This window comes from Solea solea, chromosome 3, assembly GCF_958295425.1.
Source record: "Solea solea chromosome 3, fSolSol10.1, whole genome shotgun sequence".
NCBI lineage: Eukaryota > Metazoa > Chordata > Actinopteri > Pleuronectiformes > Soleidae > Solea > Solea solea.
This window is the reverse complement of record NC_081136.1, coordinates 16,227,622-16,254,490: the sequence shown is the minus strand read 5'-3', so window position 1 is coordinate 16,254,490 and position 26,869 is coordinate 16,227,622. Positions and strand designations below refer to the sequence as shown.

Sequence of the window (26,869 nt, the reverse complement as noted above, 5' to 3'; positions counted from 1 at the left end):
ACAGCCAAGACAGAAGGACCTGCTCATTAATCACACATCTACATGACATTTTCTGGTTATGCATGCACATGGTCACATGTGCTATATGTGTATGTTTATAAGTTGGATGCTGGGGTGATGTTGACCATGGCAAATGCCTTTTAGACCCTGGGGTTGTACCCCAGTTTGTGATTGCATGCTCATCACAGTCCAAAGCAGCGCTAATTCACATGATGTGCTCTTGGACTGCGGGTTGCCAGTTCGGCACAGTCCTATATCCTTGTCATGTCAGGCGAAGCCAGTTTCCCCAGGCTTCATATTTATTAGCCATGATGTGTGTGAGCTGCCGTGCAGCGTGATCAGCCGAGCGAAAGTGCAGCGGACGTAAACCATGCTTGACGTGGCCATCTCATGTGGAAGCCAAAAGTAAATAAAATTCCAGCAGGAAGCGAAATGCACAATCATTGCCTGGGAACCGAGTCTGCCCATTTTAAGATTCATGCAAACCTTTAGTGAGCACCTGCTTAAACTCTTAACTGAGCTAAAGTCCAGTTAACCATTCCTTGGTGGTTAAGAATTGACTTGAAGAATGTGCCAGATCGAGCTTCTGCAGCAGCTAGGTTAGGATAGACCTCCATTCGTTAACTTAGACCATCGCAGGCTGCGCTTGAAAATCCACCACTTTCCTCCTCCCTCCATTTCTAAATGTCAATCTCTTCTATATCTCCCTCATACAGAAATGCTGCCCTTCAGCATGACTGAATTCTCTCCGGGAGAGATGTGAAAAGACACAAGGAAATTCACTGCTATCAATAGAAAAGTCTCCTGTGTTATTACAACACTGTGCGCACTCGAGTACAGGCTATAACTTAATCTTCGTGAGGAAATGGTGTTTGGGGCCTGGGAAAGAAAGGTAATTTGCAAGTCAGAACAGTCACTTTATTAGAGGACTTGAAACGAGGTTACGTGATATCGAAGAAGTCTAAAAAATCTTGTCTCTCAGCTATCTTGTGTGAAGACCATGCATGACTTAAAATAGCCAGCGGAGTGGCCAATCATAATACCTTATTTTGAGAATGTAATTTTCTCATGCCTTGCCAGTAATTAACCTCCACACAATAAGGTATTGGAAGCACCACAGACACAATTCCAGCCCCACAGTTTGTTTAAAAGACCAGGCTACATGATAGGCTGTGTGTAACAGGGGAATGAGGAAGAAGGGAAAAAGGAGCCAAGATTCGACTTTATCTTCTGCAGTGAGTCTTTTCTTTTGCATTCTCTGACTGGTTTTATTCAAAACTGCTGTTTCTTCACTTCTGCTGAATTGGGTTTTGTTCCTGGCTAATTCCAGCTCGTCTCAGTCCGGGGCTCGTGGGAACTGCCGCGATCGCTTACAATCACTTCAGTCAAACACCTGGGAGATAATTGGCTGGGCTTCGGTCAAACTTGTTTTTTCCCCCTCTGTCTCTTTCTCTGAGTCTTGACAATAGAGACAAAGCGCATAGGCACAAAAAAGATCAGAATCACTAAATCCATTCCCAGACAAGGCACTGTATAGATGGCCTGAGAGCCAAATTGCCTTGCCCTAGTCTGGGCCAACTCGATGAGAAAATGGTTGAGGGAACAGTTGTGGTTTGAGCTTGGCAGTCCCCAAAGAGATGTGGTGTTGGAGGACATAACAGTGAAAAACACATCAACAAATGTATTGTCTTTTTCATACCTTAACAAATGCTCCCAGACCTCAATTCCCAAACACACCAAAATTAAACAGCAATATTTTTGCAACCTGCCAGACCATTGCTGTGCTGCCGTTGGCTGAGGAACAAAACATTTCCCGTTGTCCCTTTATTTAACCTCATTTACCTTAAAACACAGTAGGCGTAATTACGCTTGTGTTAAGCAGTGGTACAGCTAGGTTAATGGGGCCCTTTTGTATCTGTGTCATGTATCATTTAATTTATTACCATAAGAACTTAAAAGTCAGTGGTTGTCAAGGTTGAAAAGTCTCATTTTCGTAGATTTAAAAACATTAAGTATGGAAATGAAATGTCTAAAATGTGAGTTTTTTTCTGTGCCTGAGATGTTAAAGGGGAGATTGAGTTGAAGCACTGAAGCCGTTTTAAATACCAGTTCCAGTTGACACCGTGTGAAAAGGTTTGAAGCGTCTGTTGTTTAGTTTAGTTCCCACTTTAAGTGATAGGAGTTGTAAAATGGTCAGTTTTTTTATGTAAGTGATTAAAGAAGCTGTACCCAGAGTTTAAATGCTTGGTGTCTGCTGATGCCAAAACCATGAAGGCAGTTGAAGTGTTGGCTGATAATAAGTTGCGGGCTGCATGCATGAACATCAGCAGCATCTCTCATCCCTGAATAACTACAGCCTTGGTGATAATTGGCCACTTCAGTTACCTCGCAGTAATACCATGCTTAGCATTCCCAAATTAGATGGCCCGCACTTCTATTCGGGAAAGAAAAGAAACAAGCTAATAATTTTTGAATTAGTGCATGGCAGCAGCAGGAGCAGCCATTAAAATCACACTGCTATTAGTCATTATACAGTAGTTACACTTTACTGTTTCACTGTTAAACCTAATTGTGTCCTAGTCTCATTATCCATGCATGGTTTTTATTATGAAACAATTCTGCAGTGTGTTCTTATCAGCGAGAACAACTTCATGTTGAATTCATGTAGTCGACTCGCTAATCTTATTCAAGGTCAGATCCATTATAAATAATATTCATAAAAAAAAGGAACCTTGTAAACAAAAGTGGACCGAGTTGACTTCTTATCTTGCACTTGGCAGCATCGTAGTTCTCATACATATAGAACATGATTTATCTTCCGTAACATGTGGCCACCTCCTGATGAGAAATCACATTTTAGCATGGAGGTGGCTATATCCCTGCCCTGTTTACTCCAGCTGCCTGCGGGGCAGAGGGTAAATTGAAGGTAATTATTATTAGGGTATGGAAATGCTGACAGCTCCACATAGCCAACCCTAGCACACACGGCTCACAAGAGTACCTCCCACCTGTTTATAGGGGAGGGACTCCAGCATGACATGACTTCACTTTGTTTGGTGGATCTGTCTTCCTCATACATCTGTTCCTTCTTGTCTTTGGACTTTAATGCTTCTTTAAGGACAGTGTATCCTTCAATAGCGAGCATGGCCTCATTATCCGTTTATGTAGCTCTTATCCCTTGTGGCTTGGCATGAACATGAGAAAAAATTGCTTATATGACCACTGTTGCATGACATAACAATGCTCCAACATTATCAATCCTAAACCCCCTCTGTTTTCACAAATGGACATCCGGATTGGAAAGTGAAGCCCACGAAGTAGGACAGAAATAGCAGTTAGCCACCAGAGGGTGAGTTTGCTGTTTGCAATAAGAACTCGGATTGAATGAAAGTCTACGAAATACTCATCGACTTTGAATTATTATTATTATATATTATTATTATTATAATGTCAGTAAACATTTTTCTGAAAAGTCAATGGTCTCAATTGATAGTTTCAGGTATTCTTCAATAGAATAGACAATAAAGCATGGCACATATGAGTGGACACCAGTGTGATTGACAGCTGGTATCGTACAGTTGGAGCTGGAGGTGAACTTTAGGTTTTTAAAGGGGATGTGGTGCCAATGAAATTGCAAATCTTGAGGCTTCATAATGTAAGTTTGTTTTGGAACCAGCAGACTAAATGTATTTTTATATACAGTCTCTGGGGCCACAGGGTGGTGGTTAACACATCTCATCATAGAAGATTCTTCAGTTCAGTTTTCTTAAGATTTGGTCTGGTATTGACCAAAAACCTATACTAGTGTCTATAAAATGCTATGTAGATAAAGTTTAGCAACCTCTGACCCCAGACAGTAGCAAACAGAGACACTGCAAGCTATTCTGTCTGTCCCTTATATAATCATCAAAGTCAGCTCATGTGATCTCTCCCTGTCGTAACCTACTCGGGTTGCAGTTGAAAGCAAACATTTATGACTTGCATTTTTAGCACTTATCCTTGAACCCCTTGTTCATGCAGCAGACATAATAATATCATGACAGATGCCATTATTAAATGTCCTCCACCTTGTACTGCACTGACAATGCAATGCATACTACAGTGATTGGGTCACCTGTGTTGGATTTCCTTCTTACCATTATTGAAAAGAAAAAAAAATCAATCTGTGAATTCATTTATATTGTCACAGCTGTGTTTGCCCCCATATGTTAGGTTAAAGATAGGTTTGCACCATGATATCCTCATTTTCTTTCTGTCTATATGAGGGAGATATCTTGAAATAAGGGTTGATACCTCAGAGATGATTATCTGCAACACAGGTGATGGAACATTAACTGACTTTCTTTGCATTATCAGTCAGCAATGAGATTAAATCATTTCAGCTCCCAGTTTTGTGTCTGTCTAAGAGCTATTGACTGCATCCTGGCTCCTCTCATGCAGCCAGGGCTTTTTCGCTTTTCTGGCCCTTTATGCTTGGCTGGGCCTTGAAGAAGCCAAACGTACCTGCCTTAATTGCCGTGTTTTATAGACTGTACACAAGGCTACCCTCACTAAATACAGCATGCTTAGATTAATGGGAGCGTTCAGCGTTAGTGCATTTTTAATGAGGACTGGAGGCTGCAGGACTACTTTTCTATATGACGAGGCACATTTTTCCCTTCATTTGTGACACTGGCACGATACGTCGAGGCGCCCCAGTGCCCGCCAGCTGGTACCCGCTGTGAAACCAGGAGAATACTGGTGTGCCCAGTAAAGTGCATCCCACCCAACACTGTCAAGCAAACACACACGACTCCGTGTTTGAGGAAATTTTGTACGCAAGCAGTGCGGCTTGACGTGCAGTGAGATGTAAATACCCACATGCACAGACACACCCAGTCACACAAATATACACACATACAGAGAGAGCACCGTGTACATGAACGGTTTGGTATTTTTCCATGTTCACACACAAGGCTGCACCTGTTGTCCCTGTTAACACACACACACACAATTATTTAGAGCTTATCAAAGAAAAACAAGAGTTTACAGCCTGATATGTTACAGGATCAGGGTGTGACCTCGATTTACATTTGCATGTGGAGTGCAATGAAATACAGAGCGTAGGAACGGCAGAGAAGATAACCCCAAACATTCACTCTAAATATATGCTGGGATCCCATTTCCTCTCACCGAATTAATGCTTTAATCTCTCCCTGTTTGTTGCACATCTGTGTGTGTGTGTGTGTGAATGAAACATTGGGAGGCAGGGTTTGGGAGATTATATTTCTCAGCTGCCACTGTTTTAGTAGTTCTTTTGGAATGAAAGAATTTGCCCCAGAAGTCCAGCGCCTGAGAAAATGCACCTTTTACCATTTCAATCTTTCCTCTATTCAAAGTCACACCAATAGTCCCCATCAGTTCTGCTGTCTTTGCATTTCTCCTCCACAAAGAAATAGCTAGTATTCTTTAATAGAAGATTACCTTCAAATACAAGCTTAAAAGATTAGGCGCTTTCATATATGTCTTTGAGGTCCATTATTCGATGCAGTTTCTTGAACATCAGTCCTCTCCGTCACTTCCCCATCTCTTCTTCTCCTTTGGTTGCTCACTCGTTTATCTGTGTATCTTTAATTCACTTTTTTAAAATCTTTTCAAACATTCACCTGCTCACATTGTGTGACAAAACTCTTTTTTTTCTTTTGCCAGGCACTGATGTCAAATTGGTGACTACTGCATCTTTGATCCTGCAGCTCCGACAGACCATATTCATAAATTATTCTGTTCTAAAATGAAAGCTCAAGCGTGTGCTGCGGAATATTCTTCTTCTTTTTCCCCCCTCACTGCCGTCCTGCCACCTGACTCCTTGGTTTATGAATTATTTTGACGATTGGTAATGATGTCCTGTGTTGGTAGGCCATTACAGAAGAGGAACTTAATTCGCCCATTGTTAATTAATTGCTTCATTCTTGGCGGGAGTAATAAAACTGCTATTAAGTAAAATACCTCTATCATTAACCTAACTTTGTTAATATGGGTATCAGTGGGGCTCAATAAACAAAAGCTGTAGTGCCTACTGCCGCACAGGGGTAATTAAAAATGCACTGTCATTAATTATGTTGGATGGAAGATTGTCCAATGAGTTGGAGTCTTGTTGAGTATTCACTTTCTGAGCAAAAGCCCCATCAGGTGCTCAGTGAGAACAGTGAGTTTTTATTAGGCCAGGACGTCCTGCTGTGTATCTGCAGCGCACAAGTCTGCACACATAAACCAAAGATATCCTGTTGTTCTGTAAAATGATGTACTTTCTGTTCTTTTAAGCGGAATTTTCCCCTGCAACAGCACATTTGCCTTTTTTTAATTGCACAACCCGCAGTTGGAGCGGCCTGAAATGTGCTGCTATCTCTGTTGATGCTTCACTGTTGAGTCATATCACCACATAACATCGCTCGCCTCCAACTTCAAACTGATGAAAGAGAGGAATTGTGCCAGCTGCAATAAAATGTGTTTGGTCAAGACACCATAAAGCAATTGTCAGGTTAAACATCGGCTTGTATAAACAGACATATTGTACCACAGGTACAACCTGCATGGTATTTGCAACACCTGTTGGGATTTGGAATTGGGTACTTTTCCTCCGAGGCATGACGCACACGTAGTATTGTTATGGAAATGTAGTGATGAAGGTAAATGCAGGTGTTTAGTACTTTAAGAAAAGGAAATGAAGCTAACAAAGTCCCCCGTATTTGTACTGGTAAAACATACAGTCTCATGTCTAACGTCGGTTAACACATGCTTTTGGGACGCTGTACTAAAAAGATGTCACATTTGACCTTAAATAGATTTTTTTTTAAATGTATGCAATATACACAACAAAGAAATGGCAACATAATAATCCAGAATTTCAACTATGAAAACAAAGGCAACAATACAACACATGTCTTCCAAATAAAACAAGCAAGCTCAACACATTTAAAATGAAGAGTCAATCTTATATAAACATTAATCAGACATAGATTGAATGTTCATAACTTCACCTCAGAGTCAGCCACGTGTAGGCAAAATAAATACAAGACGCGTAAATGTAATATAAAAAAGAAATAACAGAAAAATAAATAGGTATACAACAGATTTAAAAGTTCATGTTATGCAGTGAAGGCTTGTATTTCACCCCCCATATGGTTTCATGTTGATGTAATTTGTTCTTTTCAGTTGCTATTGTTTTTTCCAATTTCCAATTCTTAAATATTAACCTCTTGAGCACAAGTGACGGAAAATAAAACAAACCAACTCCTCGGATACCTGACTGTACCCTGTAAAACATTTTAATTCATTAATTTGTGTTTTTCAAGCAAAATCAAATCTCACACTCTGCAAACACACCAGAAAAAAGTGAAGTGAATTGCCACGAGAGGCCCTTTGTTGCATCAGTGAATTGAGAAGAGGGTGAGCAATATTGTCAGTGAAGATATTAGCTGTAGCGATATTCTTGTTTATGAGACGGCTATGACAGCAATCACTCGCACCAGGCCTTTAGATTAACATTGCCGGGGTTATGTATCTTTGAGCTCAATATTTTCTTCTTTTCCCACTATCTTCTTCATCCCCTTGCTCCCCCCTCCCCCCCCTTTCTGTTTTTTCCTCCCTGTCTCCATCTTGTCACATTTCTGAAAAACTGGCGGCACAGGCGTGAAATTGATGTGATGAAAAACAACTGGGGATATCTCTATGAGCCATTTGCTTTGCCGTGATGGCCACGCTCTCTCCTCCCAGTGTAGCTCTCGGCTTTCTGTTGCAATTGGGGGCATACACAGCAAATTAGCCAGCAGCTATCTGAGGTTAGCAGCCAAGTGCACAACTGACCTTGCTCCCCGCCACGCTCGCCCCTGATAGAACCCGGTGTCGGTCCAAACTTTGTGTCAGGGATGCCGGGCTGTGTTTGTTTATCATTAAAATTCCCTCAAAACTATGTGCGGAACACATTTGCTTTGACACACCTTTAATAATCCTGAAATAACTGGATTTTATAGAGAAGAGGCAGTGTGGGCTTGGCATACCTAATGTTGCTCCTAATTCAAAAATCCATTTATACTGACAAATGGCTGCAGTTACAGATATGAAGTAATAATAAATAGTCTTGTGTCTAATGTCTGCGTTGGAGCTTAGATAGAGTATCATCCAAAAGCCTGGTGGTGGATTTCTCTTTTTTATTTTTATCCTAGACATCACTAACAACAGAGGAAATATAAGGTGCAAGGGCAAATAAGGAAATTCTCTCCACAGTTATGCTCATCTTAACATCTCCCACATGAGCCATGAAATCAGGCTCTGACTTATCCTGGAGCTTCACGTTTACAAGGAGAGATAAGAGCAGTTCAGACCTATTGTTGCAGTCAGCATGACCCTAAACATGAAAGGGCATCTTGGCCATCTCCTATTGTGTGCAGCGACAGTATATATTGAGCGGCATAAACCTATCCTTTTGTGTGAAGTGAAAAGAGAGGGCCCACTTAATTAAGATGGTGAGAATGCAAGTCTCTCCCTGCACGCATAAATAAATACTCAAGAAAAGTAACCGTGTCATCCCTGATGTGGATAAATGAATAAGTCGCTGAATGCAAGCCGCAGTAAGTAGGTTAGCATGTAAATAAATGAATACGTGAGCAAATTAGTGTTTAAGTGTATTAGCATGTAAATAAATGAATAAGTCATTAAAATGTGAGTTTTCAAGGTGAATAAAGACCTTAAAGGAAGCAAGAGTGTCAGCATCGCAAAGGAAGTTATAAAAAAAGCCTTTGAGGACACAGTTGTTCAAGCACTGCTTGTTGTGGGGCGGCACAATTAGTACATCTGGCTCGGGCATGTCATATTTCCTCATGTACAGATGACATGCCAATTACTCCTTAATTACACGCGTCATCTGGACCAAAGTGCCCAGTGCCAGCACTGATTAATCCTGTTTATTGTGGCAGAGATGACAGTCCCAGTGGACGCGGAGCAGCACAACAAGGGTCACGGAGAAAGCGGCACGGACAGAATAGCTGGGGCAAGGGTTGACCGATTGAAAGACTCTCCGTCTGACTGTTCATTCTCCTCGAGCTTCTAACCGCCGTTGATCTGATATCGCGGAAAATGAGCAGTGGAAATGGTTTTATTGTTTTCCAGACAGTGGAACTGGCCTGAGGCGTGACAACATCTGACTGGAAAAAAATGTGCCTCGTCACTAGGAAAAGCCAACATTGTTGCTCAGCACAATCGGCAACATGCTTACACACATGTTTATAGCGATGGACGGCTGCCAAGTCGTTTGTATATCACGTTCCCACTTAAAATCACACACATCAAAACCAATTACTCCCTGTCATCTTTGAATCTGCAGCTCATCATCCTCCACTACTGCTAACAAGAGGGGGAGAGCATTGGCGAGACAGTTTCAGTGTGCAGTGAGGTCATGCTGACAGTGGACGGATCTATGTGAGTGTGTATGTGTGTGAAAATCTAGACCTTCCTGTAAATGAATACGTTGCACATGCACGCCCGATACCCATCGTAAGCAGGAAGATCTCAGACCGTGACCGGAATATGCGGGGGGGAGGGGGGGGGGAGATGTGGTAACCATTAGATTAACACTAAGATATGTTGTAGAAGCGGCAACTGGGAGTTGAGCGGGGGACTTGGTTCATCCCCAGCGAAGAGGTGGTTTATCTGGAGATGGAACAGCGATGTAGCACAGTGAGGTGGTTTGCTCATCTCCCCGCGGTCTGACCCTTTGTGAAAGCCCCCATTTCCTGTCCCCCAATCAGTCCTCCTTGTACTTGCACCTTCCTCTCCTCCTTTCCCTATCTGCCTCTAATTCATGCCCTGTCTTTGTCCAACTCTTTCCATCAGCTTTCAGTGGCTCACTCCCTCTTGCTTTTGTTACTCCATGTCACACTCTCACTCAGCATTAGCTCCATCTCCATCCATCTGCTCCTTTTGTCTCTTTTTTTTTTTTTTTGCTCTTTTTCACGAGGCTGCCTTGGCAAAAAATGGGTATTGACTGTGCCTTCTCTTTCCTCTCATCCCTGTTCTGCTTTTTTCCCCTCATCACTGTGTATTCCAGCAGTACATGCTCCTTTTAGGAGGTGAAGGGAAAAGTAGTAGAAATGCACCATGTAAGGGGGAAAAAAAGGTGATGATACAATCAGTTTTATTGTGTCGTAAGGATTTTTTTTTTTTCAGGCTCATGGTTATACACCCCGTATGCAGGCTGTATGAAAGAATTGCATTTCGCATGCATTTTCTCTCTCTCTCTGTCTTTCTCTCTCTCTCTCTCATTCCCCCTTTTCCTTCTCTTTTCATTGCTCAAAATAATTAGGCTCCACTCTTGGACTCAGAGGTGTAACGTTTCTGCTTCCATGTTACAGGAGTAAAATAAGGAGAAGGGAAAAAAAACCTGGTCGTGCTGCTCCAGAAATTTTTACCTATGTACCACCACCACCACCTCCTTCCTCCCTCCCTCTCCCTCCCTCTCCCTCCCTCTCCCTCTCTCCCTCAGCGATGCAGTTTTAACGTGGAGTTCCACAAGGCACAGTGCACTTCAGCTGACCTAATTCTTCCCTGGCACTCCTCCCGTGCTAAGAGTACATAAGGACTGGCGCTGTCGAGGCATTCACCCCTGCCTCTCTATTATTTTAGAAATCAAGCAACATCTGTTGTGCTCTGGGCCCTGCTCGAGACTCACAGCGGGTTTTCATCAGTTTGCAGAGAGATGCGCCTAAATTTGTCTGTAGCCATGATGAGATACCGTTATTGTATAGTTTTGTTGAATATATTTAAACTATGATTCTATTCTATATTATTCTGCCTCTGATTCATTTGTATGCCGCATCCTCCAACTGAATTTCTGAAACTTTTCGTGAACACATCTTTGTCTTTTCAGTCCCACGTGTCGTGTTTTAGTCAGGCTTCCTTCCTTCTTACGAACGATCGGTGATGAGTTGATGTTGTGGAAAGAAACCTCGCTGACGCAGGACTCGTACCGAACAAAAGGGGATTTTATTTGGCTACAAGTCAGGCATCCAGACCAGAGAATGTTCCTGCCGAATCTCCGAACAATTCTGCCCGCATAAGAGCAGGGCCATGCTTTTAAAGGTTCTGTGACATCATCCTATACCTCACATTTGACCATTTTAGGTATTCTATCTTAATATAGTAGCCACCTGGTGTTAGACAGAGAAGACCTGTCTCCCGTTTCCCTGAAAAACAGACATAGTTACTAAACTATATATGTATACATTCTCTGTGCTGACCAGAGCCCAAACAAGGCAGTGACCTGACCTGTCGACCTCTGCTGTGAACCTGTTGTAAACTGTCATAGGTGATACATCTAAACCTCAAAATAACTCTCTCCTTTGCTTATCAATACAATGAAATGTACATCTTTAAGACATTCAAGACAAAACTAAGCTGAGTTAATGTGTTCATCCAAGTGAATACACGCAGTCATCTTACTTTACCAGCACAATGTTGTCCTTGCCTCCATCTTTCTTGACAAAACTAATCACTTCCTGTGGATCACCAATATGCTGTACAGAGATCAATTGTATGACCTCATTTGACAATTGTGTTTGTTTTTATTTAAAGTTATGCTTAGTGGTTAGCCCTGGTAACTACTGGTTTCCTCCCCAACCTGACACATCCGGTCAGGTTAGTGCACTGTGGTGGCACGCTCAGTCACAGCTGGTCTGAACATCTGACCTGCGCAATTTTGGTTGTATAATGACAATAAAGATCCTTCACTTTAATTTGATCAGAAATGAGACAACTTCCGCAGCTTAGATAAATGCCTTTGCTTTTACAGACCATATATTTTCATTTACCAAGTTAAAAGTGTAAATAAAACCCCCCCAAAGTGTCTTACTGGATATTGGGCATGACAACAAGGGCTGTTTTTGGTGCACTTTCATTAAAATATTTTACTATCTCCTCCGCACAAATGCATCTCATTTCCTCTAGTTACATTGCCGGGCATGTGGCATCTGTTGGAATTTTACAGCAATTTCAAAGTTTGGGTTTGTAGCATTTAAAGCACAGGCAAGTCTTGTTTATGTCGGTGTGTTTGCCACCCAAACCCTCATGGTCCATAAATTTTAATATTCCTTGTGAGTGCTATACCCAAGCAAAACACAAAGTGCCTCACAAGTCCCCTGCCCAGAGCGCTAGTTTAGCACGGTTCTACACCACGACGCATTACACACAAGGCCTGCGCACACTCTTTCCACATGCATCTTGCATGACTCACTGGTGATTTTAAACAAGCCCAATAACAACCCTAACAACACAGTGCTCCTCTGGGAGACGCTAACGTGCATCACCATGTGACCGTGATATTATTCCGCTTTTCCCCAGCTCCTCTAAAACAGAGCTGGAGTAGAGGAGGGGAGGGTGGAGCCGTCGTGTGTTACGCCCCAGGCTCCTTTTTGTGTTTACCAGCCCCTGCATGAGACTGATGCTATTTTCACTTCCAAGGCCCAGCCATGGCTAACTGGCCCTAGCCTCTCCATGCCATTTGCCTTAATAATGTGGGCCGGACTCTCTGCGGGGAGAGAAGCCGCCATCCTGAGAGTGGCTAAATGACACAGTGGAGTTCATTGATGGAAAGGATTACACGCTCACACGCAGGGCAGAAAGGCATCGGGTGCTCTGAAGGGCACTACAAACAGAAGTGATGTAAAATCTTCGCGGGGGGGAAAATGCACTATCTTACTGTATGTCGAAGGGCGAGCATTGGCATAATTTGTGATGTCACACTGTTTATCTTGTTGCCAATAATGTACGACTTTAGAGCTTACGGAGGCCAATTACATGTGTAGTCCGTGTGAGAGATTTCTATGTGATGTGACAGATATGTGAGGGTTAGAAATAAAGATCATTTCAAAATATTAAATGCACAGTATGTAGTTTCTGCCACAACAATCACAGCATACCTTGTTTAGTGATGCAGCGTGGAATCATGGGAATTGTTGCCATTATGGGGCTGAATTTCATTTGACTTTTATTGATACAAATGTCACAGTATAAATTGCATTAATTATCGTTGTGTTATTTACACCAAACCAGTGCCGCTCTTTTCTTTTCTTTTAACCTTAGAGGGCAGTGGAATCACAAAACTGTCCTAATATTAATTTGCACTTTTGTAATTAAAGTGAAACAGTAAGTGTGGTGACAATGAACATGAATTATATTATAAAAAAAAAAGAGTTTAATGACTTTGGTTTTCATAACGTAGGGCAGTGGTCACTATTTACACTGAGAAATTACAAAATAGTTCACTTATGCTTGTATTTCCTACGTCAATCGAGGGGGTTTGCAGTGGAGATGGTTAAAGTGGATGACGTCATGAAAAGGCGACCAAAATGAAACTGTTACTGGTCTCTACAGCTTTAAAGAGTGTTTTTAGCTGAACTAAGTACTCTACTCAAACAGCAGAATTTCTTTAAGGGCAAGTGAGTTCTATGATGTCATTAGTTCATGAAAGGACACATCTAAAGCCGTCGTCTGAGATAATATGACACTGAATGAGAAGCCTTTATTTTCCCTCTGTATCCATTTACATTTCCTGTAGCCAGTTCTGTATGGCGTTACATCCTATGTTATTGTAGAGCATTTGACTATTGTGAAATGTGACCACTTCCTCCTTTGTGCCCTAACAAGGCGAAAACAATATGACTTATCAAGTGGAAAAATGACCCATGCGCCAAAGATCTGAGTGCACATCAAATGACAAGCAGGAGCACGGAGCATAAGCTGCCTTTTAACCGTCCTGAACAATACATGAATAGATGTAGCACTCTGTTTTACCTCTGCCCTCAATTAATTCTTCCAAATCAAGCCACCATGTATTAAAATGGCCAGATGCTAGGATAGATTCTGTTGGGAGCAATGACATGCAACAAAGTGATATGAATCATCCCCCCACACTGCAGCAGCACACTCTCAGAGGGCCGGTGACACAATTTATGAGAACGGAAAACAAGACACAGCCACTTAAGTGTGGATGGACTGTCAAAAGGAGACATTAACAAATAAAAGATTATGCTCAATTACAATATGTAACTATAATATCACTAGAAAACCAGCGCTTAACAGAAATGTGCATGTCAGATTTAATCTGAGACCAGAAATGCAAATGGGAGATTCTGTGCCGTGAGTCAGGCTATGTTGAATATTCACACAAAGATAATTATCTGTGGATTAGTCCCATTTTGCCATTTTGTCTTTAAGAACTCCACTTGTCAGCTAACCCTTGGGAGAAATTGTTTAATCATTAAGGCTCTTTGCTTTCTGAGAACTGCCAGCAGCACAACCCCGATTCTTCCAAGTGCAGTAGTAGTTTGTCTGCACATGAAACACGGCATGTTCTTCCCAGAGAGGTTGACACATAGCACCATTTTTTTGAGTTGTGAACCATTTAGCAATTAACCAGGGTTCACACTTTATTATTTTTGGATTCGAATGATTATTAGAGTATATCTGTTGCCAAAGTTAAGCCCTGCAGCTCGCAATATTCAATTCCTCAGAGAGGTTTTGCGGAAGTCCATCAAATGACAACATGCTAGGCATCAAACTGGTGTGAGCAACTTTTCACACTTCAGCCTATAGATTCAATCGCCTAGAGACGTGCTATCTATATGAGCGAGTAATGCAGGAGCAGTGTGAAAACAAGACCCAGGGCCAGTCTTGGGAGCAGAATGATCGAACACCCAGTGCTGTCGGCCCCCGAGCTGGCAGTGCTTTGGCCTAAATATCTCCTCTGATGTGGGCTACTAAACACTACCTATTCCTCATTCTGCAACAGTGTGTGACAGTCTCCCCACATGTTCTACCTGTTCATTATCACCCGGCTCTCTGTGACTGAGACAAAAGCTGCGGCATTTCCTAGAACAGGGTTTCTCAATCCTGGTCCTGGGGACCCACTGGCCTGCGTGTTTTTGATGTTTCCCTGCTCCAACACATCTGATTCAAATGGCCAGCTTGTCATGTCGCTCTGCAAAAGCCTTTGAATCACGTTTGTTAAAGCATGTGCGTCCCCAGAACCTAGGATTGAGCAACCGCTTTATTCTTCTGTGCATATTTCCACCCCCTTTTTGAAATGATTCCTGTATCTTCAAATCTCTGCCACTGCATGCATAAATAAATATCCGGCCTGTAGCAAGAGTGTGCTTGAAGAAAATAAGAATCAAAGGCCATTCAAGAACATTATGTCTATATTTAGCTGCCGTTGTCTTAATTGGCATGAAGAGCACAATCAGATAATGCCTTTGACTGTGCCGCTTCAGGAGAGGGAAAAATATCATTTACCAGTGTCTATTTCTTGCTAAGATGTTTTACTTTCTTGTTCTCCCTTCATTTTCTCTGTGCAAGTCTGTGTCCGTTACAGCGCCGTTATTTAAGTTGTGAGACCTGTTACTTAAGTGCTCCATCTGCAGTTCCCTACATCTGTTGAGCACATAAACACCATGTACATAGAACGGAGACGTCGCTTCTACCAATACATTCTCATCACAGGCGCATTTAACTCCCTGTTGTCTGTGTGTGTTGTTGTTTTTTTTTATCTCTGCCGCAGTCACAAAGCCAGCTTTCACCAGGCTCCATGTCGCTCCCATGTCGCCCCTATATTACGGTCTCTGTAGTACTGGTCCATCTGGGCTCTGTGAGGTCACTGCACACGCCACCTGCTCCGATCAGGTTTCGCCGTGCCTTCTGGGTAGAATCTCTGGGCATGCATAGAGAGGCAGATGTATAGATTTAGTGGTACAAATGGGCTCAGATACATATCATTTCTGACTGCTGGCCTGAATGTGGATTGTCTTGAAGATTTTATTTGCGTTTAAAATATTCAATCATTTTCTGACTACATATTGTCAGAGTGTTGTCCCCCTCAGGCATCTCTTTTACAATTAACCTGCTAAAACCTTGTACGACAATGTAATGATACATTACATGTAAAAGTATTGGTGTTTAATGTGTTATCTGGGGAAAGAATGAAAGAGAATTCCTCCAGCAGTGTGTCTGCCAGTCCTCCCAACTGAAGAACCACTTTGTTTGAAATGTCCACAAAGCTTCTGTTTTCATTTTTTCTAGCCTAGTGTTGCCTATACACGCCCTGTTGACACTGTATACATGCCTGCTACTGCCACCTGTCCCCCTTTTTATTGCCTCAGAACAGACAAAGAAACACTTAGCAGACGACTGGATTACCTTCTTTGATATTCTACACATCAGACATTAGAGTTTTGAAGTTACAGTCATTAGTGGGGTTAATACAGGAAGGCACAAACAATTGAGAGTAACTGTCTTGTGAAAAAGGAAGTATATAATTATCTATGTAGCAGTCTGTGGTTAGAAGAGAGGTAAACCTGTAATTACACAACCGATTCTTTAAATGTGATTGACATCCACTTGCCCTTATACATTCCTTTTTATATATATAAAAAAAAACCTCCAAGATGAGATGATAGACAGTAATTGTGTGAAGAACTAAGAAGAGCAATGATCCTAAAAGCTGAGTTTCTTAGTGTGTTACTGGCATTTTGTAGTTACTAAAACTACACTATTTAACTTTAAATGGATTTGCTCAAGATAAAGGTTTCATGATGCAGGAAAAACACTGTGAATTGGAAACAACGCTTAGGATATTTATAGCATATATCTATATTTGGAATTGAAAAATCAGTGACTAGATAAGTGAATGGCTAAATATGTGATAATATGGGATATAAGGGGATATGCTGTAGATATGGTTTTAAAATAGGCATATTTCTTGCGGTGCATGGAGACAGGCTTTTACTATGTGCGCAGCCAGACTCCGCCTGCTCAGTGCGCGTCACTGGTGAGTAGTGTGGACGCGGAGTCACTCCCCTGCCTACTTTTAATAGCTTTGTCATGTGATGGAAAGCAGTTGTAAGACAGGTGCCCTCGGTTCATTCTCGGCGAGGGGCAGCAGTTGCCTGTGTGAGAGCGAGTGGGAAACGTGTGTGGATTTCTTTTTTACTTGATTTCTTTCCCCCTTTTTTTCTTTTTTTTTTCCTCTTTTTTTTTCTTTTTCGGACCGTCATTCAGTGGCTGGATGGCGTGGGACAGGTGTAACCAGGACTCGGTGTGGAGAGAATTAGAGGTGAGCGCATGTTAAAAAAAAACCAAAAAAAAAACCCGACTTGTTTCATCTCTCTAGCCCCGTGGACTTTGTTTTTCCTCGCTGGAACGATGGACAGCACTGGTCATTGATTTCCACATAAGTCTACACTCTCTTCTCCTCTGCTGCTGCTGGTACTGACAGTTTGCGTGTGCGCGTCTTGCTGCATGGACGCTGCTGAAGGATGCGGCGGATATACAACACGGGGATATATGACAAGTGGAGGGAATGTGCGGAATCTCCCTGTTCACTTCATTTAAAGATGTAGTTGTTGGTAACGTGTGCCCGGGACCATTGCTCTCCTCCTCATATAGGATCTCTGTTCAGTCGGAGCGAGTGTGTTTTGCAAGCCGGCGGATCATTCTCCAGTCGCTGACTGTACGCGGTCCGGTGCGGAGAAGGTTTTCTTGCCGAAATGACTGAAATGTCTCAAAGTCAGGTATTTCTCGCTGACGCATGACGATCATAATCCCTTTTCATGTGCAGGGGCGGGATAGCGCATGTTATTTATTAGGAGGAAAGAGCAAAGGTTGTGGCCACAACTGAGAGCCGCTATCTGGCGTTGCGCAGGAGGAGCATCACAATAGTGTCGGTGCGGGTCTGCGTGCCAACATCCCGGCGCACCGCATCCAGACTATATTTGTTTCTGCGCAGTTTCATGCATTCGTGCGCTCACATTCACTCCCCGTCTTCAAAAATGTAAAAGATTTAAATGCATGCAGAAAAAAAGGCAAATGAAAAAAAACTCAAAAGGGACACATATTCTTTCTCTGGAGTCAAGCTCTACCTGACTCTACTTGGCTATTTTTCTTGCACACGGGAGCTCACCGATGCTCCAGGGACATTTTCACACCAACTACACGATGTGGCTGCAATCTGGCTGCACATATAGTCGCCTACAGTCGCTGCGTGATGAGATTATGAAAAAGAAAACAAATGCTTTTAGTTAACTGTTTTGTCACTTAATCCATACGTCCGTGCGCGTCTTTACAACAAAGGCGCACGTTTTGTGCACCACATTTTGCGTTTATTGTCATGAATGTGCAACAAAATGATGTTCCTCAAAAAAAAACACACAACAGCAAACAAACATTAAAAAAAATCCAAACTCTTATCCGTGTCAACAGCGCTTCCTCTAACAATCTCCTGCCGCTTTTATGTGCCATGCGTGCGTAAATCACTGGGGCGCTGTGCTGTGGTGCGCCCTGATTGTCTCTCTGTGGCTGTGCCATTTCATTAGTTCACCAACAAGTCCATAAGATAATTGGACGCAGCCTCAGAATGTCCCAACAGATCTGTTTCATGCCGTGCCTCGTCAGAGTGGATCACCGCAGGAGGGGAGACGCAGTGTCGGTGTTGCTGTTCCCACATGACGGACTTGTCACATCATACTTTTAAGTCCTCGTGTATTTGTGTTACGCGTTTTTTCCGTGGACGCGTGAACTGTGACACTAGAGTCTGGGTGGTGTTTCCTTTTTGGCACAGCATCAGTCCCCCAAATGTGTCCTGGGCCGAACCAGACCCCCTCCCACTTAGTCCGCGGGCCAAATGCCTCCCGGCTTCGCTCGAGGATATCCACCTTAAATCCTACACCCTGGCCACGCACTCTACTAGCGTTCATACATCGACAGAGGTGCTGTCAACAAATTTAGAAGCATGCAGCTTATTAGACACCAGCAACAAAGCTGTTCTCTTAGGCATGGATTTGCATGTGCACTGGCAGGCACAGAGTGTAAACATGCCTGGAGTCTGAGGGTTTTGCTTTTAATGATCCCTGCACAAAGTTGCTCCGCCATGTGTGAAAACATGCCTGTGTTTTTGCTGCAGATTTCAACTGTTGGTTTGCACATGGAGCATGTAAATATTAAATATTGAGTATGACATCAAAAACAGGGTTTCCGTGAATCTTCTAAATCAGGGGAGGTGTGTAAATCTGTTGCCTCTCCATGAGAACACCTCCCTTACATCACCGAATTCCCTGCTTGATTTAGAGTCCGGAGGCTCTCACTGTCTTGCAGCCAGATCAGAGCTGATGGTGTGTGTGTGTGTGTGTGTGTGTGTGTGTGTGTGTCATTGGGGGTGAAAGAAGGAACAGCTGCCACACACAGTACACATTGGCTAGATTATGTAAAAGTGGTTGGTGAATAACAAAATGTCAACAGGCTGCATTAAGCAGCACAAAAGCCAGCAGCAGTACTGACAGTGCTGGGGGGGAGAGGGAGTGACGGGCGAGAGGACAAAGTGCATTAAAGGTTACACAGAAGAAGCGGAGTGGAAACAGTTTGCAGGTTTTCACATTGCAATGTGAGGCCAAAGACATTCTGTTAATAATCATTTAGAATAATCGTTAGATGAGACATAAAGGATGTGGAACACATATTCAATATAATCAAATACGAGACTTAATCTGCTGCCATTTTAAGCAGCTTCGGTTTGAATGAGTTATCTGCTTGTTATAAAAATGTATTAAGGCTTTTAAAAGGACTTTTGACTTGTGTCCAGATTTGGACTCAGACACGGCAGACACTTAAGTGTCTGTCGTGCATGTGAATGAGGCGAATTATCTGTCTGATCACTACTTGTTTTCTTTGTCTCCATGCAGTGCGCTGCCTTGGTTGGTGAAGACCAGCCCCTCTGCCCAGACCTCCCTGAACTGGACCTCTCAGAGCTGGATGTCAGTGACTTAGATGCAGACAGCTTCCTGGGCGGCCTCAAATGGTACAGTGACCAATCAGAGATCATTTCCACCCAGTATGGCAATGAGGCGTCCAATCTTTTTGAGGTAAGTAGATATTTCAAAAGGGTTTCCTTGTACATTGCATGACAAGACACCGTGTGTAGGCATTATGGTATGGGATGATTTCACAAACACAACACACTATCACATTCATGAATCTGGGGAAAAGGAAAAGTACAACCGTTGCCAGTTTGCAAACATACTTTTACATTGCTCCGCAGTTCAAAAGGGGAGATAACATGAGAAAAGATAAGCCCAGGAGAACCTTGGTCTCCTCGGTGAGATCGTGGATGCGACACGAGGCTCATTATCAAAACTCTGCACGTTTATTTCAGCACAGAGTCACTAATGCGGCACACATCAAAAGAACACTCCAGTAGTAAACTCAGCACATGCCAGCTGTATTGCAAAACCCTTCTCAAAGGTTGGAGTGTAAAACTTTTTTCTAATCTTTGCCCCCGCAATCCAGTTTTCTCTCTCTCTTTATTTCCTCCTATCCGTCTCTTTCTGACCCTTTCTTTCTGCTCTCACCCAGTGACAAACGAAGTCCACAGAGGGTGATGATCTGGCCAAGGCCATAAAGCCATCGGTCTGGGGACTGAGTTCCAGTCCCCAGTTCATTATAAGCCTTTATCAGTGGCAGAGATAGACAAGAAAGACTGAGATTGGATGCTTTCGCCTCGCCTCAGGAGGAAAAACCCTGTCTGAGAAGGCTGTGTGTGTGTGTGTGTGTGTGTGTGTATGTTTGTGTGCCTCTGGCCCTGTCATGTCGTCACGTTTTCAGGGTCTTGGCTCTGTGTGTGTGTGTGTCCTCAGTGGTCTTGCAGGCAGCAGTTGATAACAGACTGAATTCTTTCCACATTTAACCTCACCAACACTGCCACCACCCTTTTTTTTTTCTTCAGCGTCTCTTTATATCAGCACACATTCTACCTCTTTGGACCACCCCAACACACACACACAAAAGGGGGTTGGGGAGCCTTTAAGTACTCGCTGGTGTGACCGAGGCTCCTCTGTTGTCTGAGAGTGATATGGCTTGAAGCCAGCGAATGGCTCTGGGGATGGATAAAAATACCAATGAAAGTGTAGGCATGTGCCTGTGTCTGTGTACGTGAAAGATGATGGAAGTTAGCACCCACTGAGAACTGTAATGAGGGGACTGAGCTCGGCACAAGGAGCCATGCGTTACTTCCAGTGTAGAAAATCAGCATGTATCTGAGCGCCATGCATACCGGAGCAAGTTTGCATCTGCACCAGTGCTGTACTGTACATCGCGAAAAGCGGGTGACGTTTTCCCCCACCTCGACAAACCAGCAGTGATTGTGTTATGCTCAGGATATGGAAAGGCCTCCGTTCATCATATGGCAGGACCCAGCTAATCCTACTTAATCTGACAGGGGAAAGTTTGCTGCGCGGCAAGGATCAGAGGGTGAGGGCTGTAGCTCTGCTTCCAGTAACCCTCTGCTTGGCCTGCGCACCGAGCAGAGGAGCATTCAATAAAAAAGTTGAAGATTAAAGGACGTGTTAATAACTGGCCAGATTTACAGCCTGTGAGCATATTCTTTGTTGTTCTTGTGTGTGCATCCACTTAACAAATCAGTGTGTGTGTGTATGTGTGTGCGCATGAGTGTGCGAGTTTGAGGAAAAAGCAGGTAGCGGATTATTAAAGCTGCTCTGAGTAACATGTGTAACAGCTGGGTGCAGCTGTCACACAGAGGGGGCCCCTCTTTTTAATCTCCCCATCAAACAACACACTCTCGGGAAGTTTGAACCAGCTTGCATTAGTTCCACTCTACCGTAGAAATGATTTGCAGCTCAGACAGAAAGACAAACATGCACCTTTTTCTTGTTCCGGCGCTTTTATCCAGATTACAGTTCCATGTGACAATAAATAAACAGAGTTGGAATTGGTTATAAAGTAAGGTTGGGACCGGAAATATTGCTGTCACATCGGAGAAAATCTTATTTTGGCTTTAAGGGAGCAATGGAAATTGTTCACACGCTGTATAATCATGAGTGTGTGCTTCTGTCTGTGTATGTGTGTGTGTGTGTGTGGGGGGGGTTTGTGGGTCTGTTCCTTAAGCAGCAAACTATCTTAGATCACAAGCTGTCCCCTGGCTGGCCTTTTGCTCCATTCCCTGCCACTGTCCCTGACATGAAATGTGGAGAATGACACACACACACACACACACACACAATAATACAAATAACAGCTATTGCTCCTGGCACCGTGTGGTTGACACCTCTTCAAAATGGCCCGACTGCGAAAGTCTATTTTGGGTTGCAGTCGTTAAGGGCTGGCTACTCCAATGAGTTCCCAGTGTACTGCCAAAGATAACAGCACCAACGTGTGACCCAGTGTCCTTTTAACCACAGGTCCCCGCTCAGGTTACATGTCAAGCTTCAACCAGTTGATTGATGGAAACGCGTCTCATTGGTCTCAGCTTATTTGGGTTGTGGTGGCTCGTGCTCGGATGCCGCATGGCCGCATCACGTGTTCAACGATAAATGCATTTACATTGGTTGCAGGCAGTGACATGATTATGCAAGACTACTTTTAGCCTACTTTTTGCCGACGCGGGTCAGATACGGGTAGTGAAAACAAAGGACGGTGCAAGGACAGACAGACAGAAACGACCAGACAACATGACAGACAGAGGGACAGATGGCTAGTGAAAGAGACAAACATTTAAAACAGTGGACGCTTGGACTTGTGCCATCCACTTTAAAGCCCATGGATTGGAAGTAAAAGGTTGTGGGCTTTGCAGGTAGTAAAATAAGATGCCAAGGCTTAAAGCATCACTCTGATATTATATAGAGACGTGCTGTAAGTGTACGCACGTGAGCATACATACTGTATGTGTTATGTCTTTATAATACTCCGCCAGGATTCAGTGTGTGATTACATCAGTCCTCCGAAGGCATTATGGTGTTTTGTTTTGCTTGTTTGTGCCGTTTTGGACAGATGCTCAGGTGCTCATTCTTGAGTAAAGGCAGATTAGATTGTCTGGGTCATCTTCAGCAGGCTTTGATAAAAAAACATGTGATAAAATAAATGAATGTTTCCCCCGAGCAGCTCTTTCTTCTCCCTGCACACACACACACGCACACGCACACGCGTGCGCGCGTGTGCGTAGATTAGCTCACACACTTGTTGTGGGGGCGATAGTCCCTCCCGTGAGCTGAGACAGGAGTGCGCACACAAACGCAGACCCTGTGAGAGGAACTGTCATGCCCACACACACACAAGTGCACAAACACACAGACAGCAGAGGCCCTTATTGTCCCTGTTCTGACTCCCTGCTGAATACTGGTTACGTTTATTTTGCAAATTTATGCTGACATTTGAGAGTACACCACCCGTACCAGTTCACCGCTCCACCAAAGGGTGTAGGAATTATCATATCCCACTGTATAATATGATTTTCTCAAGTGAGGACTTATTAGAATACACCATACTTTCCTTATCTCAAGCTCCCTACTGTTTTTTTTGTTGTTTTTTTTTACTTTATGGATACACTGTTTGCACTGTCTCCTGGAAGAAATCCTCCATCACTGTCAAACCAAAGGAAAACAGCATTTTCAGAACAGCAACTATGCTGTTTCATGGTACACAAATGAGAGCGAGTGTGGACAAGTTTGCACAGACGTATGGTAGAGAGATGTAGACTTAGGCTGTCCAGGCCTGTGTCGTCTTGGAGCGTCTGTCAGATCCACTCCACAACAAGAGCCCACAAACCACTGTCAAACAATACTGTGGGCTGTGCCATCCTTTTCTGTCTTGCTCTATCTCTCTCTTTTCTTCTGTCTTTTTTTTTTTTTGCTCCTCCCAAGGCGAAGCATTTGTTCCTGGCTAATGGGAAGTTGAAGCTGCAGCAGCTAAACAAATATATTCTGGCCTCCAACAGTCGCCTCTGGAAAGAGAGGTGGCAAGGAGGAAGGGAGCAAGTGGGGATGAAAAAAAAATAAAAGGATGGGGTGCAGGGGGATGGATATGTAAAAAAAAGAAAAAAGAAAAAGATAGTCCCCTCAGGTTATGTTTGGTAAAAGAGGAAGGGAACATCTTTTGGTCTGGTGGTGGCTTTCATACCCCCTAAACACACATACATAAGCATACAAAGTACTGTTCCCATGACTTCCGAGGACATTACGTTGACTTACATCTCCTGGAGACGCTTACCGCATTCTTTATTAATCGGATCTTAACCATTAGCTGTAAATAAGGCCGTAGCTACTCTTCCTGGGGTCCGCACACATGCAGCACAGAGTAAAACGACAGCATATATAAAACATAAAAAGCACCAGCATGTATGCATCTTTTCTCAACGGGCACCTTAAAACCTGTCCGTCCATAAAATGTATATAAAAATGAACGCAGTCTTCTGGTCGTGAGATGTGCGATTTGCCGACGCCGCTTGCAACCAGGCAGCTGTCAATCATGTTGTTATACTGCCTGGGCTTGACTTTTTAGGATTACAGCCACTTTCAAACACAGTCAATGAATGATTTCCGTCATGAGGACTTGTTTTTTGTCCCCATCGGGAGGCAACTTCCTATAACCCATTTAGGTCCCCAGCATGTGAGTAATACCTCGATCACAGATGCATACACACACATACACACCAAGCCCATATTCCCAGTAGGCTGCTGCTGCTGCTGCTGCTGCTGATTGAGGCATGGGTTGGTGTTCCAGCCCCAGCTGATCCCCTGCCCCCAGTGTATATCCTTCTCTCATGACAGCGGAGCCACCAATGTGTTCGTGTGCATGTACATCTCTGTGTAATTGAGGCACGCCGTACAAAGATCAGATAGTGGTCTTTTCTGTCTCCACACAACCCACCATATCTTTCTCTTTGGTGTGATTGTGTGTCTGTGTATGTATTGGGTGACTATTTTTAGTACCTGGGATAATCTCCACTAAGAGCTTTTAATGGCCGTTTCACTTTAACTTGGCCAAAACACTAAGCCAATAATCCACCATCAAACTCAACTTTTTGTCACACATAAACGCACTGCAACATTTTGCCACACTGTCAAGTGATAAGACCATTAGTGTTCTCTCTGGAGTTGGAAGAAGGCATAAATATCGCGCTCCTCAAATGTTTTGTGCATTTTCTCTTATGCAAAGAGACGAGACAGGAAGTTGTGTTTCCATACAGAGATGGAATGAACGGATCAGAGGAAAGGTGCATGAAAGAGTGAAGATAAATGCCAGCTGTGAGAAAACAGTGTGAACATGAAAGGATGGAAAGTAACAAAGAGAACAGAGAGAGGGAAGAGGATGAAGGCAGAGAGGTCTTCAATCAGTGAGTGTTTTGATTCATGGAGAATCAGTTTTGAGTGATGGGCTCCTTCCTCTCCCCAGGTAAAGCAAATCGATCCCAATTGTGTGTAAGTCCACGCGCCTGTGAGTGTCTTTGTGTTATTGTTTAACTGTTGTTAGGTTTCCATTTAAATGTATTGCAAATTTTAACCAAAATTTCTGTAAAAGAAAATGTGCATTGAGCTGTGTTCAACTTTTGTCAAGCAAATTTAGTTCACTGGTGCAGAACCTGGCAATAGTTGTTGATTTACTAATCTCCTAATATTTGCTTCCGCCACTTTTCTGGTACAGCAGAATGCGGGAGACATTTTCGTATCTACCTTGTATGGATACGGCAACTTTTCCTAAAAACTTGAATCCGGTATTTCAAGACTTTTCAAATGTTCTGGTTCCATTCAGGTGTTTTTATGGCTGATGGAAACCTATTGAAATTACAAATCAAATAGATGTAGTAATAGCAGGTATAACTCATGGGATAGCTGGTAGATATAAAAAGAGTGACTGTATCTGTTTTAAATATTTAAGGGTGTCCATTTGACCACACCCTGCATCACCTCTGTTGCACCTCACATGCGTAACAGTGATGTCATTAGGTACGCCTGTATTTGAGCAAAGCAAGCTGATAACTTACTGGTGTACATGTTCAAATGAACTCTGACTAGCTGTTAGTCTTGTTTAATTTGTTTTTTGCATATGAACTCCTTTGTTTCAGTGAGTTTAAAAAAATAAATGTTATTACAAGTGCATTTGTACATTTGATTAGCTTGTGCTCTTTAGGTAAATTTGTCATTTTATTTTTACCCTTCTTAGTCCATGTGCTCTGCAGACCTGTACTGTACATGCAAAGGACTAGTTTTCCCTAGTTGAGAGTCTATTTATAAGAGCTTTGTCATCCATGCAAAAAAAAAAACCTTTCTCACTAAGCTTTATGATGTGCACTGCATGCATATAGCTCCAGCTTATTTCCCCCCTGAAGCATTTAAGTCTGCACAGGCCTCAAATAGTTCAAGAGGCTCTCTTAGGCTCTGCTGATGCATGAGTGAGTGGATGCTTGGATGACTCACTTGCTGCCCAGTCAGTAGCTTCTGAGTCTTAATCTGAAAGCAGAAGCTCTCTACAGACATTTGATCACTGGAGATAGAGTCCTTCCAATCAAAGTTTTTGTGAAACAAAGACCTTACTTTGGGTATTCATGGACCATATTGTATGGGATTGGAATATAATTAAAATGTTAGACCAAACCTCCAGAAGTGCTTGATGTTAAAATGTGGCATAAGTGCAACGTTAGCCACTTTATCTTCCGTTGAAGTGTAAAAATATAGCCTCTTTCAAACTAAAATGAGCATTTATTTCCAGGAGTTTTGAAACCTTTGCACCACCTGTGTGTGTTAATTGTGACCTCACAGTCTTTTAGAAGATCTGATGAATGACATAAATGATATTGGATCTCAGGTTTTAAATCATAAGCAACGTTACAAACCCTTGCAATGTAGGCAAAAATAGAGCAGAAGGATATGAAGCAGAGCCAAAGCCAATGTGCGTTGCTCACATTCCCCCACAGGTGGAAAACCTTTATAAACTCACATTTAAACAGGTTTTTTGACCAGTAGGAATGGAGTATTTGTTTATCGCGATATTGTGTGATATCCATTGT

The 26,869-nt window shown here is 42.9% G+C and overlaps 1 protein-coding gene across 9 annotated transcripts in view; it reads left to right on the top strand.

Annotated features, from left to right (window-relative positions):
- Positions 1-26,869, top strand: part of ppargc1a (peroxisome proliferator-activated receptor gamma, coactivator 1 alpha) — a 281,554-nt gene that overhangs the window by 227,120 nt on the left and 27,565 nt on the right. For 4 of the 9 annotated variants that reach the window (XM_058624732.1, XM_058624730.1, XM_058624737.1 and 1 more), the window contains exon 2: positions 19,758-19,937. In XM_058624732.1, the coding sequence (XP_058480715.1) occupies positions 19,758-19,937 (180 nt within the window). Of the gene's footprint in view, positions 1-16,894; positions 17,138-17,332; positions 17,595-19,757; positions 19,938-26,869 lie in introns of those variants that run through there. The other 5 variants (XM_058624734.1, XM_058624733.1, XM_058624739.1 and 2 more) reach the window with 3 other exon arrangements.